General features: G+C 54.4%; 2 protein-coding genes across 7 annotated transcripts in view; both read right to left on the bottom strand.

Annotated features, from left to right (window-relative positions):
• Positions 1-2,764, bottom strand: part of LOC118025165 (calcium/calmodulin-dependent protein kinase kinase 1) — a 47,330-nt gene extending 44,566 nt beyond the window's left edge. For both annotated transcript variants that reach the window (XM_035027493.1, XM_035027495.1), the window contains exon 1: positions 2,395-2,764. In XM_035027493.1, coding sequence (XP_034883384.1) covers positions 2,395-2,531 — 137 coding nt within the window. In that variant the 5' untranslated portion in view covers positions 2,532-2,764. The remainder of the gene's footprint in view (positions 1-2,394) is intronic.
• Positions 2,765-8,539: 5,775 nt separating this feature from the next.
• The window catches only part of ATP2A3 (ATPase sarcoplasmic/endoplasmic reticulum Ca2+ transporting 3), a 35,252-nt gene continuing 25,707 nt past the window's right edge, over positions 8,540-18,084 (bottom strand). For 2 of the 5 annotated variants that reach the window (XM_035027488.1, XM_035027490.1), the window contains 4 exons: positions 13,849-13,982; positions 13,264-13,381; positions 12,665-12,782; positions 8,540-9,821 (listed from right to left, as the gene is read on the bottom strand). In XM_035027488.1, the coding sequence (XP_034883379.1) occupies positions 9,802-9,821; positions 12,665-12,782; positions 13,264-13,381; positions 13,849-13,982 (390 nt within the window). In that variant the 3' untranslated portion in view covers positions 8,540-9,801. Of the gene's footprint in view, positions 9,822-11,933; positions 12,037-12,254; positions 12,343-12,664; positions 12,783-13,263; positions 13,382-13,848; positions 13,983-18,084 lie in introns of those variants that run through there. The other 3 variants (XM_035027491.1, XM_035027492.1, XM_035027489.1) reach the window with 3 other exon arrangements.

Here is an 18,084-nt window from a genome sequence, read left to right as displayed (position 1 = left end):
GAACACTTCATCTAAAACTAATGATGTAATGTATGGGGATTAACAGAAGAATAAAAAAATTAAAAAAAAAAAAAAGAAAGGCGTCCCTCCTCCGAAAGGAGCCTGCGCACGACATCTCTAGAGGGATCCCCCACCCTTGCTCCGTAGAACAGTTGGGACACTAAAACCTGAGAGAGTAAGAGCAAAGCCAGGCCGGGTGCTGTCTGCAGGTGAGCGGTCGGCAAAGCAGTGGGCGTGGCCAGACGCGGGTGCTGGAGGCAGCAGAAGTTGCGGTCGGAATAGGAGGTCTGGGCTTGCGGCGGGGGTTGTGGGGGACACTGCCTTCCTCTCGCTGCTGTATGACTTGGGCACGGCAGTGCCCCCCCCTCGGGATGTTCCCTCCCCAGCATATCAAGGCCAGCTTTGGAGCCATGCAGCTGGGTTCAAATCTGGTTCGTCCTCTTTCGGGGTTGGGAGATGCCAACTAAATCACCCAGTGTCTCTGAGCCTCACCAACACCCAGGAGGCCACGTGCATTTGGAAACTGAGCAGGCTGTCCTTGGGAGGGAGGAAAGCAAGGAGGGAGGTAGACAAGTCTCTGTCACCGGAGCTATGTGCTCAGGACGGGATGTTGGCTTGCAGCGTATGGTACAGCCGGGAGTGGGGTGGGAGGAGTGTCGCTTCCCCTCTGACAGCCTGTGACCAACACACAAGAGGGCCCTGGTGCTGCTCCCACTGCTGACCTGAAAGCAGAAATAAGGAGCAGTAGGGGCCACAGTGAGGACGACATTCTCCCAGCCTCTTCTGGTGAAGGATGGCCTAGGCCTGGGCAGCCAATCTCTCTTTTCCCTGGAAGGTCAGGAGGGCAGCTAATGGTGAGCTTTTAGGCCCATCTTGTGCCTGGCATCACAGCATCAGGGCCCCATCACAACGTTCTCAGAGCCCTTGTGAGGTGGGAAAGGAGAAGGCACTGCTGAGGCCTGGGGGTCAAGAGACCTCAGCTCTAGCTGGGACTTGCTGTGTGACCTGGAAGTTCCACTAGTCAGTTTTCCTCACAAGCTCAAATGACATTTGCAGATGTCAGATTGGTCCGTGAACAGGAGGGAGGCAGAGGCTGAAAGGTGTCACAGGGCTAGGTCCTGGCTTCGACTCCACCTGACTCCACGTTGACTCGACCCGACCTCCACCTTTGACTCCACCTCCCCCCAGATGGAGTAGAGGGAAGGCTGTTTTGGATATCAGAGGCCCTGGAGGGACCAGAGCGATATGGTCACTGTTTGGTCTCCTAGTCAGCCCACCCTGGGCTCTAGTCAGCAGTCCTCGTTTGGTCCCTCAGCAAAAACGGGGACATGGAGACCAGAGGGGCAGGGCCCTCACAATCACACAGCAAAGGGATTCTGCCGGGCATCCCCAAGCCCCCTCAGCAAGAGCTGAAACTCCTTCATTGGCCCTGGGGCCTCCAAGAGCCCTCTGCAGTATCACTCTGAGTGGATATGATTACCCCCCACCCCCCTGGGGCACACACATCAGGTGGCCAGCCACCTCAGTCACACGACATGCACGTGTGGATCCCCAGCCACGGGGACACAGCCCACAGCCACCCCCAGTAGGCACATGCCCAGACACAGGAGAACACGTGCATCCACACAGAGCTCTAGGTACGACACCCATGTGCACACACACCACATACGCACATGTGTGCTCACACAAGCATATGTGTAAGCCACCGCCAGGCCCGTCTTGGCTCCCAGGACGGCAAGACTTCAGGGGAGTACCACCTTACTTCTGCCTCTGCACTCCTGGGACAGTGGGACAGGTCTCAAGATGCCTAGAAAGGAGCAGTCATCCCTGGGACCTGAACTGACCTCCATGCCACCTGACATGCCATCATTAAGGTGCCAGGTGCTCTGAATTTGAAAATTTCTTTGCTCTGGGGCTTTCAAATATCTCAGGATGCCTCTAATTTAGGCAGGGCAGGTGGGAACAGGGCCTGTCCCTCTTTGGCTTGTAAAATGGGGCGTGGCCTCTGTCTCTTAGTAGTGGCCTGGCTTGGCTAGGAGGTCGGAAGTAGAAGGACTTTGGTTGTGGTTTGCTGGGGCCCTGGCCTCCATCCAGCACCACTCACCACTTAAGAGACCGTTAACAGTGAGTCAGTTCCTTAGAACCCAACGTCTTTTCCTCTTGTTCACCTTATGACCCAGGGCAGGACTTCCCCTCTACCTCAATGTCCCCATCTTGACAGTGAATTAGCAGGCTTCCATTCCTTCTGAATAGCACTACAGTTTGTTAGGGAGGGTGACAACCGATGGAGAGAAAGGGGGCTCCTTGGGGTCATGGGGGCATCCCAAAGCCTGGAGGAAAGGCCCAGGTTGGAAGCTGGTGCAAGAGGTTGGCAGGTAGGGGGCCCAGACTCACCCAATGACGTAGACAAGAACCACAAGCTGGATCAGGCGGAAGACGACGCCCACCTTCTTGTTGCGCACGAGCACCATTCGGGGAGTGTCATACTCAAAGAAGAAAGCAGCCAGTTCATCCTGGAGCCGCTGTGCCATGGTGGGCCAGGCTGGGGCCTGAGAACCGAGCCCCTTGCACAGACTTTGCTCTTGAGGGGAGCCAGGTGTCAATGCCCACGTCTACAGTGAAGCTTCTAGGGGCTTCCCGGCCCCTTAGGAAGGGCAGGGCAGGGCAGGGCAGCTGGGGCCAGAGGTCAGGAGTCAGGGGTCAGTTGAAGGCACTTGGGTTGAAAAATAGAGTCCTTGGGTAGTCAGAGCAGCTCTTGGCCCCTGGCAGGCAATGGACTGTGGGCCAGCCGCGCCTATGGACAAATAAATTCCCAAAGATAGATGGGGGCGGGGCTGGTGGGGCCACCCAGGCCCAGCCCCACGGCTCCTTCTGGCTCCGCCTGGGCCCTGCTGAGCCTCCGGAAACAGGAGCTGTTGGCAGGAAACCACAGGCCACCCGTCATAAGGCAAAGATAAAGATTTCAGCTCCCCCATGAACCTAGCGGAACAGAACAGGGCCAGGGCTTGGGTGGAGTGGCCTCAGGCTGAAGCCTTCCCCAAACCAGGGACCCATTCCCATATCCAAACATCCTCCCCACTCTACCTGTGCCCCCAGGTGTGAAGCTCAGTCCCTGCGGGGGTTGTGGCCAGGAGAGCAGAAGAGGAAGCAGGGCCATTTCTGGAAGTGTCAGCTATCTGATACTTCCAGAGCCTGCAGCAGGACCCCGACTTCTGTCCTTATAGACCAGCTTCCATCCACCTGTCCCTCGGAGTCCAAGCCTGGCCTGTGCCCAGTCAACCTTAGCACCAGGCTGGCATCTCTATAGTTCACCTCTCCTCTCCCATCGTTTGTCCTGTCCCAGCCACACCTCCACCTCCCAAAAACAAGCAGAGGGAGGCAAGTGCCCGGAAGATTCAAGGGCCCCATCTGTTGCACACTGCCCCAGGGCTCCTGAGACAAAGCTGGGAAAGCCCGACATCAGACAGCCTCAATTGATATCCTTGGCTCTGCTACTAGCTGCCTGTGAGGGCTGGGGTAATTTGCCTCACCAGCCTGAGCGTGCATCCTCATCTGTGACATGGGGATGATAATGGGATTTCCCTCATAGGTAGAGGCCCCAGGGGGATGGGTCCCAACAACACTGAGGACAAAAACCTGAGGCCACTATTGATCTTAAGGTACAGACCCTCTGCAGCCCCTGTCTTCAACCACAACCCAGGGCCTGAATGCAAGGGCCCCAGGGGAATGGGGATGGGGCAGAGGTCTCATGTTTGCTTTTGGGGCCCTAGAGCTGGAGGCCTCCCCTGACCCAATGCCTTGTTTTGCAGATGAAGAAATGAACTCAGAGAGGAGAAATGAATTGCCCAAGCTCACCCTGGGCTATACTGGAGGCCTCAGCTTGAAGCAGGAAGGCCTCCCTGGCTGGCCCTCAACCCAGGCCAGGTGTCCTTGGGGCTTCCTCTGGAGATGGGAGATGGAGGCTGGGTTTCCCCCCGGGATGTGGGGAACTCCCCTGCAGTCCAAGGTGCCTCACTCTGAAGGCTGATAGGAGTCTTCTTCCTGGCAGGCCTTTAGCTGGGCAATTGCTCTAGGCAGGGAGCCAGGCTTCCAGGGCTGGAAATCCCAGCTGCCTGTCCGAGTAGAGGTGCTTTCTGGGCAGCAAGGGCCCCCACAGAGGGCAGGCCCATGGCCCCTTCCAGCACCCTAGGCCAGTTTCCCCCTCTCAAACAGATCATTCTCACCAATCTCAGGCTCAACTGTCTGTCCAACACCACCTTCCAGAGGGGCAGGTCAGAACCATGTCCTGGGCTTTTCTAAGGAAAAAAAATCCAGAGATGCTGGGAGCCAGACCTGTGGGTATCATGTCCCCTTGGCCTGGTCTTGATCCCAGACCAAAGGGCCTATTCCCTTCCCAGGTGATCCCATGGTTCTTGGAATAGCAGGTCCCAGGACATGAATTGCTTGCAATCGAGAGTGGGGGTGGATGCTGACACTCTACAGGAGCCATCTTTGTGCCCCACTCCACCCATGATCCCTGGACATTCAGGAGGGTAGCAGGCACCAGGTGAAGTGGGGAGAGAGGAGGAAGGAGAGGGAAAGAAGTCAGGCAGTCTCTAAGCTGCACCTGCCCTTTTCCTACCATCACCATGACCTCCACTACCTCCTCCTCACTCCCTCTCCCCATCTCCAAGGAGCCAGCCTTGCTGACAGACAGAGGAACTAATGGACAGATGGCATCCTTTGCCTGGCTAAATTTAGCAGCCAGTGGAGTGCAGAGGGGGCCTATGCCCATCCTGAAGGCCAGCCCAGGTCCTCAAGGGGTTCGGCACAAGGCTCCGATGGGTCTCCTTAGCTCCTCAGACACCCTTGCCAGGAGCACACGCCTGTGCTCCTGTTACAGCCTCAGTTCTGACCCTGACACTTAGAAAACAGACTGTCATGGGGGACTATCTCATTTGGGGTTGTCATATCCAAAGCATGCCCAAAATAAAAAGAAATAAAAGCAATTACATTTATCTTCCCAATTACAAATCTTTTTTGCTAATAATTTTGCCAGAGTAAGACAGACAGTTGATAGGACTAATGCCTCTTTCACTGGCTCTCAAATGCATCTTTCCAAATAAATAAATAAATAAATAAATAAATAAATAAATAAAATGCATCTTTCCATCTAGGTCTATGCTTTCCCGCCTTGCCCCAACTACAGCATCCCCAGGAACAGACACCTGTGATTGCTCTAGGCATTGTGGAGTGGGGGGCAGAGATGGGCAGGGCAGGGGTCAGAGTTTACAGGGGACACAGTGCTTTCACATTCAGGAGATTTTTTTTTTAATTTTTTTATTGTTACGTTACAGCAGATTTTTTTTTAAACAGCCCCATGAGGTAGGTACTGGAACCCCCATTTTACAGATAGGGAAACTGAGGCTCTAGAAATTGAGTGCCTTGCCCAAGTAGCTCCCACGTCTAGCGGCTGGAGAGGAGGCTCCCCAAAGCCTGAGGGACTGGCCCAGAGCCCACCCCAAGACTCCAGCACTTGAGAGCTGCCAGACCTGCCTTATAAGCCCAAAGGCCGAGTGGCCAGCTCCGGCGTTGGGCCAGACCTTGTAGGGAGACAAGGCAGTGCTGCCAAGCCCTCAGCCCCAGGACAACCTCCTCTGCCTGGCTAAATTTAGCAGTTCTGTGGAGTGTGGAGGGGGCCTGTGTCCATCCTGGAGGCCAGCCCAGGCCCTCAAGGGGGTTGGCACAGACTCCAAGAGGTCTCCTTAGCCATTCAGTGTCCCAAGGTTGCAGGGATGACACCTCTGCTTGCCGAGTTCAGTCCAGTCCCCCACCCCGGGTCTGTCAGTGTCCCAGGGCTCCCTCAATGCCACTCAGCCCCTTAGATCCTGGCTAGAATCTGGGCCAGCCTAACAGAGATTGTCAAAGGGAGGTTGTGGGGGCAGGCATCCATAGGGAAGCCACAGCAGGGGTCCTCAGGGTTGGTTTCTCCCCTTGCCCAGACCTTGCACTGCTCCTCTGGCCTCTTCTAACCACCCCACCCCAATGATGAGCTCTTTCTCCCTAGCATCCGAGGTATCACAACCCCCTGGTTCTCCTCCATCCTTTTGGGACATTTCCTCTTGGTCCCCATCCTCTTCCTGCCCCTGGAATGTGGGACTCCTTGGGGCTGACCTAGGTCCCTGCCCCTCAAACTCTGAGTACCCCTTGGGAGGCTAGTCTCCTTGCCTCCTGATGCTGCTGAAACCTCTACACCCACATGGTAGCCACATGCCCACCCACCTCCTCTGGCTCCTACCTTTCTTTTCTTCTAAATCAAACTGTATTGAGGTATAATTGACATACCATTTTAGGCACACAGTTTGATGAGTTTTGACAAATGCATGCAACCCCCCCATCATCTGTCACCCTAGAATGTCCCCAACCTGCTCTTTTGCTGGCAACCCTCCCCAACCCTAGCCCCAGGCAATCACTGATCTGTTTTGCCTTTTCTAGAACTTCATGGAGGTGGAACTGCACAATACGAGCTTCTTTTACTCAGCACAAGGGTTTAAGCTTCATCCATGTTGTTGCATATATGAGTAGTCTGCTCCTTTTTATGGCTGGGGAGGAGCATTCTGTTGTATGGACAAACCACAGCCTGTTGTCCGTCCCTTGTTGATGGTTATTTGGGTTGCTTCCAGTTTGAGGCTATGATGAGTAAAGCTGCCATGGACTGTTGGCTTCAGTTCTTTGTGTGGGCATTAGGTCTTCATTTCCTGAGTTTGCCCTTCCATTTCTCCCCGTCTCTCCTACCCCTCTGTGGGGTACAGTGTGGGAGGCCTGGGGAGCACAACCTGGGCCAATGGAGGGGGCAGGGTGAGGCCTTGGGCATTTTGGCAGTGGCCATCCCTGAGCCAGGGAGAAGTGTGCCGGGGCTTGCCCTGGAATTCCCTCTGGGGTGAGTGGCTGTGAGGTAGGAAACCTCTGTTTCCCTTGGCTGCTCCATCTTGACCTGTCAGGCTCCATGCTGTGGGCTGGCAGGGCTGGACTTATGCAGGCCGGGCCATGAGCTCCAGCAGCTGATGGAGCCCTCCATGCCCATCTGATGGGAGTACTGAAGCTGGCCTGTCTCCTCGTCAAGCCCTCCATGCCCATCTTAGCTCCATGTTCTGTCTGTCTGCCATGATGAAGCCAGCTAGACAGTCAGGCTTTCCAAGAGCTTTGGGGTCTTCATCTGTAAAATGGAGCCCTAACCCCTGCCTGGCCCATCTCAAGGAACCGGTTGGGCACCCAGGGAGCTGAGGCGTACAGAATGGTTTTGGGATCTGAGAGGTCTAACTGATGGACCATGCAGAAGGAAGAATCCTTCTGCCCGTCCTTGGCTCCCACTGTGAACTATGCACCAAATCTTGCCCTTCCCCGAAATAAAACCCGGGAGCTCCTAAGGGTGGGTTGTGTCTCTTCCAGTCATGGCTGGCTTCATGGATGTGTGACCCATGCAGCTGCACAGAACCCCATGCCCAGAAAGGCCCTCCATTTAGTTTTCATACTCTGCTGTCGCTGCTTTGAAACTCCTTTCTTTTTTTTTAAAGATTTTATTTATTTATTTGAGAGAAAGAATGAGAGAGAGAGCATGAGAGGGGTGAGGGTCAGAGGTAGAAGCAGACTCCCTGCCGAGCAGGGAGCCCGATGCGGGACTCGATCCCGGGACTCCGGGATCATGACCTGAGCCGAAGGCAGTCGCTTAACCAACTGAGCCACCCAGGCGCCCCAGAAACTCCTAATTCTTAAACAAGGGCTCCACATTTTCATTTTGTACTGAGCCCCACAAATTACATAGTCAGTCCTGTCCCTGGCCCTGTGGGCAGGGCCTGATTTCCCTTCCCAGGGCAGCTGGGCAGAGGATTAGAGACAGAAACTTCTTGAGTGAATCTTCTCTCCAGAGGAAGAAAATGAGGGAGATGGGGACACACAGCTATTCCCTCCACAGAGCCCCTGCTCCCAGAGAGCAGAGCCACCTGGGTGAGTCAGAAGTTAGTATCAAGCAGCCTCTCAAAGGTCCCTGGACAATGAGAGCTGAGAGAAGCCTTGGGGAGGAGCCCTGGAGCTGGGCTTAGGAGGGCAAGAAGTCGATGGCATCCTGGGGTTCAAGGAGGGGAAGGAAAGAGCGAGAAACCTCAGGGAGAGATGCAGGACCCATGGAATAGTCAGGGCTGGAGGCCCATGGTATTCAGGCTCCAGGCCTAGCCCTGCCTCAGGCCAAGTCATGAACCCCTGCCAGCCTGTTTCCTCAGTGATGACATTGGAATCTTAACATGTGCAAAGGGCTTTGAACACGTACACAAACTATCAAGTGCGGTCCCTGTGAGCAGAGTCATGCATTTGCCATTTGGGAGAGGGTCAGGAAATCAGTGTCTCTCCTGGGTCCTGTCTCAGAGGAAGACAGCAACCCCTGGGGGAACCGCAGACCTTGGCTCAAGGTTCCTGACGTGAGTGGGTGTGGGTGGTGGGAGCCCAGGTGGACACCACATGGGCAGATGGTGGAACCGCTCTCTAGGAAATCAGACAGACCGTCCTCTGTTGCCCCAGGCACTCAACCTTTATTTCTCTACCAACTGCATGTCAACAGATGGGTATAGCGCCCCGCCACCCTCCCCCACCTCCAGGTCTGCCAATCCACCGGCAGGAAAGAAGCGGAGAATCTCTGTGGGCTGGCGCCCAGGGGAGCCCTGCCCAACTCTGCTTGGGTAAGAGGCCACAGTACCTGGAGCCCTAATTTTTGCCAAAGGGGCAAAAGCGGAGTTAAAAGAACATTTATGTCCATCAAATACTCCTTTCCCATCATCCGACATGATCCAACACACATTCCTCCAGCAAGGAGGGAGGGAGAGGAAGTGCCCTTGGGTAACTAGCCATTCTTATTGACATCCTTTCGGCTCATGGGTATGTGGGGTTGGGGGCAAAGAGTGAGGCCAAGAGTCTAGGGGACTCAGAATCACCCAGCTGCACAGACTGTGGGATGGTGCACACAGGGTTGGGCTGAAAGGGCACAGTGATCGGGTACACACGGATGTCTGGGGTCTTAGGCCCCAGGGACATGAAGGGCAAATCCGGCCTGAGCTTGGCAGACTGGGCAGCACTGAGAGAGACTTGGCATGTCTCATTTGCTTAGGACAGGGAAATCTGAATCTGGGGGTACCCAGAGCAAGGCAGGCAAGCCAGCTGTCTCCTGGGAAGGGGATCCTTGCCCAGCCCCCTTCCCCTACTACCATGTCCCTCTCTCTGACCCTTCAACCCCCTGTACCTACAAACAGTAAGAGGCTCAAGCCCTCATGATTCCTCTGTTTTATGGAAACAAAGTGGAGGGGGTTACCTGCCCTTGCTGTGCACAGCTGGGCCCAGATGTTTCCCCCACTTCACCCCCTGTCTGACCAGGCCCCAGACCAGTCACTAAGCAAGAGTTCCTCCATGAATGTAGAGGCACCAGTCACCAAGTAAATGCCCAGCCTCCAAGCAAGGGGGGTGCCTGCTCCAGAATGTGCTCATGGATTTGGGGGGTAGAGGGCTCTGCATGTCTGGATGTGCTGCCAGCTCCCTGGCTTCTGGGCAGATCCCTCCCAAGCTGCAGCTCCTGGGGTAGAGCTTCATAGCTGAACTTCCCAGGAGAGTCCCCGAGACATGAATTAGAGAGCCCTCATGTGTACAGAAGCAGGGACAGAGACTCTTGGCAGGGCCCAGTGACCAAGCGATGAGTGTGATGGCGGTGTGGAGAGTCGGGGTGAAGGCCTGGGCATCATCAGTCTGAGGTACACACTGGAGACTCCACCCTGTTCCCGGCGTTCACTTCTGGTCCTTCTCTTCTGGAAGAAAAACCCAAGAGTACGCCAAGAGGTGTATGTGTGACAGTGCACATCCACACTGGTTCCTTCCAGCTCCTTCCATCCGCCATTTCTCCTGGGACAGCTGCATTCTCCCACAGCATTCATCAGGGGATCCCCAGTTCCACTGTGTCTCCTGATGCAGCCCCACATATCCAGCTGCTGCCAGACACAGTTCTCAGATGCCCCCCGGGCCTCCTTCACTTCCCATGTTCTATCAACAACGCCAGCCCAGCCCGGGGCATATTTTGCTCTTGATTTTCAGTTTGGGAAACAACTATCCAGAAACTCGTGGCATCAACTCTTCCTGTCATCCCCTTGGGTGGCTCTCCATTGCCTTCAGCCTAAAGGCAAGCCCACCTCGTATCCCGGACTCTCCCAGATCTGTCCCCACTCAGTTTCTCCAGGCCTCCGCTCCCCTCGGTCTGGCCCGCTGGCCTCTCTGCCTGACAGCTGCTCAGCCATACCTGGGTACAGCCAGGAGATGGGGCAAGAGGACCCCCACCCCCACCCCCTCGCCTACCCCCTGGGGCTGACCGGGCATCTGCAATTCTCCCCAGGACACATTCCCTCATAAATCACAGGGAAGCTACAAGCATCAAGCCTCAGCAAAACTTCCCTAAAAGGCCACCAGGCTGGCTTGGGAATGTAGCAGGGTCCCCTCTCTCACCCCCGCCCCATCCGGCTTTAGGAGGCCCGAGGGACTACAGCCACACAGGGCAGAGCTGTTTGGCTTGCAGCGGGCACACACCAGCCCACCTCTCCCATGTGGCCACAGATGCCCAGCCCAAGTCTTTCCTGTGGGCCCCACAGCCACTCCCTACAGCAGGGTACCACCCTTTCAAGCCAAGCCTCACCAGGACCACAGTCAACATCTCAGGTTCCTGGTGGAGGTGAGGTGTTGCCCAGAACCAGCTCACCCTGGGCTGGACTCAGTGTCTCCCCTCAGACCAGCTCAACACAGCTCATCAGCCTCCCCGCCTTGCCCCTCCCATCTGTCCTCCATGGTTACCCCAGTCCCCTCCATGCTTCCACCCTTCTCTGGCTCCCACTGCCATGAGGATAATGTCCAGGGTCCTTAACTTGGCATTCGAGGCCCTTTCCGCACTCTAGCCTTACCTCTCTCCCCTGCACTCTGAGCCCCAGCCCCACGAGACGGCAAACCATGCTAGCCTAGCTCTCTCTCCACCAAGTTCCATCCTCCCCATTCAAACCTCTGCTCAGACCTTGCCTCTTCTAGAATTCACCTCCAACCCTGGCCCAGCAGGGATTGCTCCCTCCCTAGCCCTTCCAACCTGTCCCATCCTGTTAGGGGCACCATCCAGCAGCCAGGACTGAACAGTGCCCGAGACACAGGCTTTTCCCCGTTGGCTAAGAAATTTTCTAAGTTTTCTCAAGAAAATTTGCCGAGCCCCTTGGCTGTTGTGGCTGCTAGGGAAGGCTCTCAAGGAAGACAGAGAAGCTGCCCGTGCTGCCAACGAGGCCTGACCTCGCAGGTGAGTTAGTGTGATCAAGGTTGGCCAGTGGATTTCCTCGTAGACCACCCCTGTGCTTCAGCCAGAAATGGGGAGGCCCTGGGCTCCCGAGGATGGAATTTTAGATCTATTTCACCTTCTTCAGCTCCCTAGGAGTAAGCACAGTGGGTGGGTCAGAAAGAACCATACAGGGGGCAGAAGGCCTTGTCTTGCTCCCTGCTACCTCACCCACACGCTCCAACAAGGCCTTGCTGTGGCCGAGCACCTAGCCCCGCCCTCAGGTGAGCCCCGCTGTGTGTGTGTCCGGTATGGACAGACCCGTGGTGGGCCAGCTTCTTCAGGGGGAGGAGGCCAACTTGTTTTGGCCTCTTTAATAAGACAAAATGTTTGCACTGCCCAGGAGGACTGGCCAGCGTGGGAGATAGGAGCCGATTGATTGCCTTGGCCCCTACGGAATGACAAGCACGTGATCTATTTATAGCCCCCCAACTCCAGGCTCCCTCCCCTGAGACTGGGACACATTCCTGCCGGAGATGGCCCTCAAGGACCCAGCTGCTCCCGTGCAGGCTTTGGCCATTGCTGGGCCTAATCCAGACCCTCCACAGCAGCCCAGCCATGGGGCTACTGCCTTGGCTTACACTCCCGGGAACAGGGAGTTTTTTGCCCCCACTTCTTCCCTCTCTAAGCAGCTCTGACAGGGAGAAGAGGCAGCCTCCCTTGCCCTTGGGAGGTTTAGAATCCCCCACACTCTGAGGCTCCTCCGGCAGCAGAGGCCGGCAGATGGATGCTATGCCCCAGCCCACTCCTCTACACACTGCCCTCAACCCTGCCTCTGCCATTGTCCCTCCTTTCCTGGATTAAGGCAGACCCAGAGCTGTGAGCTCAGAAACTGAGAATCCCCTCTTCCACCCTCCTACTAGGTGACACCAAAGAGGCCAACCCAGTGTGGTCTAGGGTCCCGGAGGTGGTCAGTAGCTGCCCACTCCACGCCCGGGAAACTGTCCTGCGCACGCCTGCATAAAGACAGGCTGGGTTCAGAGAAGTCCGAGACCAAGGCCCAAAGGAGGGTACAGTGGGCCTGGCCATGCAGGGTTGATGGCGAGTGAGGAGAGGGAGGGAACATGGCTCTGAGCAGTGCTCTTGGCCCTGCAGCATAAGGCCCTGCAGGTACCACAGGCCACAGCCACCAGAACAGAGCCCCTTCTCGTCCTCCACTTGGAGATCCAAGAATACTGCTTTTTCTGTACAGACAGGGAGGCTGCAGCCTGGGAAGAGAGGCAGGCAGGGAGGTGGGCAGGGAAGCAGGCTAGAGGCAAGCAGGGTGGGGAGGGTCTGGAGCTCCCCACTCACCATCCATGTGGTTCCGGGACAGGTACTTGAGGGCTTCATCAAGCAGGATGACAGGCAGAGATATCTGGAGCACCACCACCCACTGGCGCCCGCTCAGTGGGGTCACCTGGAAAATAAGCTAGGGAGCGGGGAGCTGTGGTTAAAGCTGTGCCCCCACCATCTAGCTGCTTCATACACCTGGGCTACCACGGACTCTTCGTGAGCAAGGTCCCACCTCCAGATCTTTGTCTACCCTGGTTCCTCTGCCAGAAGAGCCTGCCCTCCCCTGCCCTCTCACAATGACCAAATCATCTTGGTCCCGTTTGAGAAATGGGAGGGATTCTGTACTGGGGAGGAACATAGTCTCCTCCTTGCCCTGGCCTTGGGAGATTCCCCACAGCAAGAGGCCTTATCTGCACCTCTTCAGTCCCCTAAGTCTGAGGGTTCCCAAAGCACAAGCTGTTTGTACCAAGCACTTTCAGATCTCCCCACTCCCAGGCTGCCAGGCAGTTTCCACAGCAAAAGGGCCCAGAGAGGCCCAGTGCCCAACCCAGGGCCAGACCGTTGCAGGAGGGTTTGGACCCCGTCACAGAAGAGGACTGGGCAGGGCAGAAACTCACGGGCAGGGGTGGTACCAATAGGATGAGGAAGTGCAGCGCCATGGACATGGCCACAGCGGCCAGCAGCCAAGGGTTCAGCCAGGGCGGCATCCGCAGCAGCGACTGGTTCTCCGACACGCTGCCAAGGGCACAGAGTACTCAGCACAGGCCCTGCTGTGGGCACCTCCACCCGTGTGGCCTGGGCCTCAGCATTTCCCTAATTGGGCCGACAGGCTGGAGCGCTCTGGGAGGCCAGTGGAGCCAGGAGGGGCGTGTCACAGTTACTTGCTCAGCACTAGTGGCCTGTCCTAGGGCTTGGACGCCCCTTCTCTGTCCCTCAGACCCACTCTTGGCCCCTCTATTTATTCAGGCCCCAGTCGTGGCCCTCTTTGTTCCCTAGATCTCAATTCTGGCCCCACTTCCTCTCAAAACCCACTTTGGGACCCTTCTGACACTTAGGCCCTAATCCCAAACCCCCTGATCCTCAGACCACAATCCTGGGTATCTCTGACCCCAAATCTGGGCCCTGACTGACTCTCAGCCGCCACACTCAGGCCTCATCCCCCATCTCTCAACCCCAGCTCCAGGACCCTCTGCCCAGCCCACCTGTTGAGGGCATTGCACATTTCAATGGTCACCAGCACAGACAAGGCCATGGTTGTGGGAAAGCGTGACTCGAAGACCTCGCAGTCAATGTCAGCAAAGAGTGGGTTGTCCTTGGAGCACTTCAGGAAGTTCCTCTGAGGGTACAAGGTTGGGTGGGGCAGGGTGGGAGAGAACAGTGGTCAGGGGAGGGGCCGGTGCGTGGGAAGAGGGAAGCCTCACTCCATCCTCGGCCCACATCTGAGGACATGACACAACCGCTGGGCAAAGTGCTGCCATGCGGTGGGCCCAAGGAGGGGCACCCAGCCAGGATGGGGTCAGAGGGGCGACGCTGTGCTGGAGGAAAAGGCAGGCCATCCTGGGGCAGAGCTATGGAGGGACAGAGCGAGAGCAGCTAGCATTGCGATGGGGAGGACAGAAGAGCGCCCTGGGATCAGAGGGAGGGTGCGGGCTTTACCCTGAGTGTGCATGGGTGCCCTGAATATCGGAGCTGCCAGAGTGGGGGCGGTGATTTACTGAGACCACAGAATAAGTAAATGCTGATGAAAACCGATCAGCCAAATTGTTTGAACAGAATTCACCTTTGGTGGGCAAAGGCTGCATGTACCCTGATCACTGCTATTAAATAAGATTCCACACATATCTCCCTGCATTCCTGCCACTGAAACTGAGCTCTACCAGCTCGCGTTTTGCTTACAACATGGATTAATGAATTGCTAGGTGTGGGCTTACTACACGGCTTCCTCATAATTAAGGAAAAGATCTCAGGGCTCTCTCTAGGGGATGTGGCTGTTGGCCCTGTAGTCCCAGGGGAGAGTTTGCTTCCTGTTCACAGACTTTGCTTACAGATTCTGCTGAGATAAGATGCTGAGCTGAGGACATGCATGAGAACCTCTACCCTGCTCTCTTCCACAACACTGGGATGAGTGTGAACGTTCATCACAGTTAGACAGCTTCCTTCTCCAATAACATAAATTTGTTCTCTGGAATATCATCTGAACACAGAGATCTTTTAAGCTCAAGTTGTTTAAAAGCTGGATCCACATGATGTAAAAATAACCCTCAAAGAGAAATCTATAAAATGACAGGCTCTCTGAGCTCCTGTCCCGTAAATAGATCCGTTTTCCCACACTGCATAAATACGGGCAAGGTAAACTGTGGAAAGAGCCAAGATGTCCATCGACAGATGAATGGATAAAGAAGATGTGGTATATATATACAATGGAATATTATGCAGCCATCAAAAGGAATGAGATATTGCCATTTGCAACAACGTGGATGGAACTGGAGGGTATTATGTTGAGTGAAATAAGTCAAACAGAGAAAGACATGTATCATATGATCTCACTGATATGAGGAATTCTTAATCGCAGGAAACAAACTGAGTATTGTTGGAGTGGGGGGTGGGGTGGGAGGGATGGGGTGACTGGGTGATAGACACTGGGGAGTGTATGTGCTCTGGTAAGCGCTGTGAATTGTGCAAGACTGTTGAATCTCAGATCTGTACCTCTGAAACAAATAATGCAATATATGTTAAGAAAAAAAAAAGAAGAAGAAGAAGAAGAAGGTAGCAGGAGGGGAAGAATGAAGCGGGGGAAATCGGAGGGGTAGACGAACCATGAGAGACGATGGACTCTGAAAAACAAACAGGGTTCTAGAGGGGAGGGGGGTGGGAGGATGGGTTAGCCTGGTGGTGGGTATTTAGGAGGGCACATTCTGCATGGAGCAGTGGGTGTTGTGCACAAACAATGAATCATGGAACACTTCATCTAAAACTAATGTTGTAATGTAAGGGGATTAACATAAGAATAAAAAAATTAAAAAAAAAAAAAAAAAAATACGGGCAAGGTGACTGTCAGCCAGAAGGGGCCGCTAGCACTTTCCTCTTCTCTCTCAGGCAGGATGAAAAATTCTAAAAGACTATGGCTTGGCTAGATTTCTTATTTCAACAAAGAGGTGAAGATTCTTATCTCATTTAAATCAACAGTGGGATTTTCTCCAAAAATCAAGCACCAGTATTTGGGACAAGTGCATGTTTTTATTTGGCAACGTCCTAAAATTTTATTCCACCCGGAGAACGAGAGGACCAAGTGCCTCTTCCTGTTGTACCACTATGGTCAGGCCCCGCTTTTCCAGATCTTAATGACCTATGCATCCATGTGCATACAAATGTAGTGTACACACCTCCTACTCAAGCATGTGCAAGCCTAGAGCCTTATGCATGTGCAGAGGGGAAAATAGACAAACAGGGTCACATCCCGATGTTTCAATAGATAAATGCCCTGCCCAGTTCAGACGTTCTGGGTTTTACCAGTGTGCATCTGCCACACGCGTGCATTATGCCCCAGGTCGTGAGTCATAGTATGGCCTCGTGAATCGTTTATTAGAAGGTACTCAGGGCAGGCGCCTGGATGGCTCAGTTGGTTAAGTGACTGCCTTCAGCTCAGGTCATGATCCCGGAGTCCCTGGATCGAGTCCCGCATCAGGCTCCCTGCTCGGCAGGGAGTCTGCTTCTCCCTCTGACCCTCCCCCCTCTCATGTGCTTGCTCTCTCTCATTCTCTCTCTCTCTCAAATAAATAAATAAAATCTTAAAAAATAATAATAATAAAATAAAATAAAAAGAAGGTACTCAGGGCTGGAACTTCTGTCTCATAGGTTCATTGTGAGCCTTGTTGGGGTGGGAGCTTGTTTTCTCTGGGTGATGCCACTGCTCTGCCTACTCCTTCCCTTTGCCTCCCTGGCTATTTCCTCTTTACCTTATCCTGCAAAGCCTCCTCTGTGTTTCACTAATTTAATTAATACTTACACAACTCTTACTATGTGCCAGATGTTGGTCTAAGTGCTTTACAAGAATTGACTCCAAGTTAATCCTCCTGACCGCCTTATGAGGGCTGAGGCAGGGACAATTATTACCCATTTTATAGATGAGGACACTAATAGAGAGGCTAAGTAGCCTGTCCAAAGTTACACAGCCAGTGTGTGGCCAGAATTAGGGTGTGGACCCAGGCAGCCTGGGTCCAGGCTCCATGCTCTGTGCTCTTAACCACTCTGCTGCCTTTTGACAGCTTCCTTCAGGAACCAAGGGCGGTTCTAGGCAGCTCTGCTGAAATTCCAACAACCAAAGCTGAAAGCTCTACCTTAGGTCTAACCCTAGACCACCTCCAAGTCCCACAGCCACCGGTATTTTTTCTGCTGAAGCTTCTCACCTTCAAATGTGACTGCCCACTTCCGTGTTCTTCCCAGGTCTTCGCAGAGCCTTTGCCTGCTTGGTGACTGGCACACAGTCGATGCTTAATAGTCATTTTTTGACCAGATGGATAAATGAGAAATGGAATGACCTGAAGACAGTTGGGAAGGTGGCACCAATGGGACTGGGGACCAACTAGTAGCGGGCATGGGGTATGTGTCTACCATGACCCCCACGGGTCTGGCATGGGTGACCAGGTCGGCTGTAGAACTGAGATGGGGATGAAGGAAAGGGATGATTTGGGGAAAGGTGATAGATTTTATTTTGGTAAGTGCAGTGGGCCTGTGGGACATCCCAGAGGAGATATCCGGCTGGATATATGGGACTGGGCTCAGAAGAAAGATCGAGATGGGGGTGGGGTATCCTGGGAGATTTGAGATCTATAGATAAAGGAGGGTAACAGAGACAGTGCTGAAGAAGGCAGAGGCAGGATGGTTAGCACGCCCTTGCGCTGCACCTTGCTGCTCCCATAAGAGCTAACTGAGCAGAGGTGCCTGAGGCTGGCCTGAACTTTCTGCCAAGGGCTGGGGGGCACCAGCCTTTGGGATGAGAGCCTGGGCCTGTGCTCTGCACTGCTGTCAGAAAGGAGAGCCCATGTGCTGGAGGGCTGGTGGGTACCAGGAAAGTGTCCCTGAGCTGACTGTACCTAGATGTGAATACTGTGATAAGGCCCAAAATCACAGAGTCTCCCAGGGAGGACAGCCAGTGACAGGGCAAAGGGTCAGGTCCCTCCTTTGAGCTCTTCTATCCACAAGAAGGTAACGAAGGCAGGTACACTCAGAGGAAGAAGATCCTAAATCCCTGCAGCTCTCAGCTTTAAATGAAAAATCCACAACTGGCTTTGCTAGATTCGCTGCGAAGGTTCTTTGAAGCAAAAGAGATACCCAGACAGGGGCGCCTGGGTGGCGCAGTCAGTTAAGCATCCAACTCAGTTTTGGCTCAGGTTGTGATCTCAGCGTTGTGAGATCGAGCCCCACATCGGCCTCTGTGC

The sequence above is a fragment of the Mirounga leonina genome, unplaced genomic scaffold (assembly GCF_011800145.1).
Source record: "Mirounga leonina isolate KUSES-001 unplaced genomic scaffold, KU_Mleo_1.0 Mir_200, whole genome shotgun sequence".
Taxonomy (NCBI): Eukaryota; Metazoa; Chordata; class Mammalia; order Carnivora; family Phocidae; genus Mirounga; species Mirounga leonina.
Note: the sequence above shows the minus strand (reverse complement) of the source record. Positions and strands in the feature narration are given on the sequence as shown.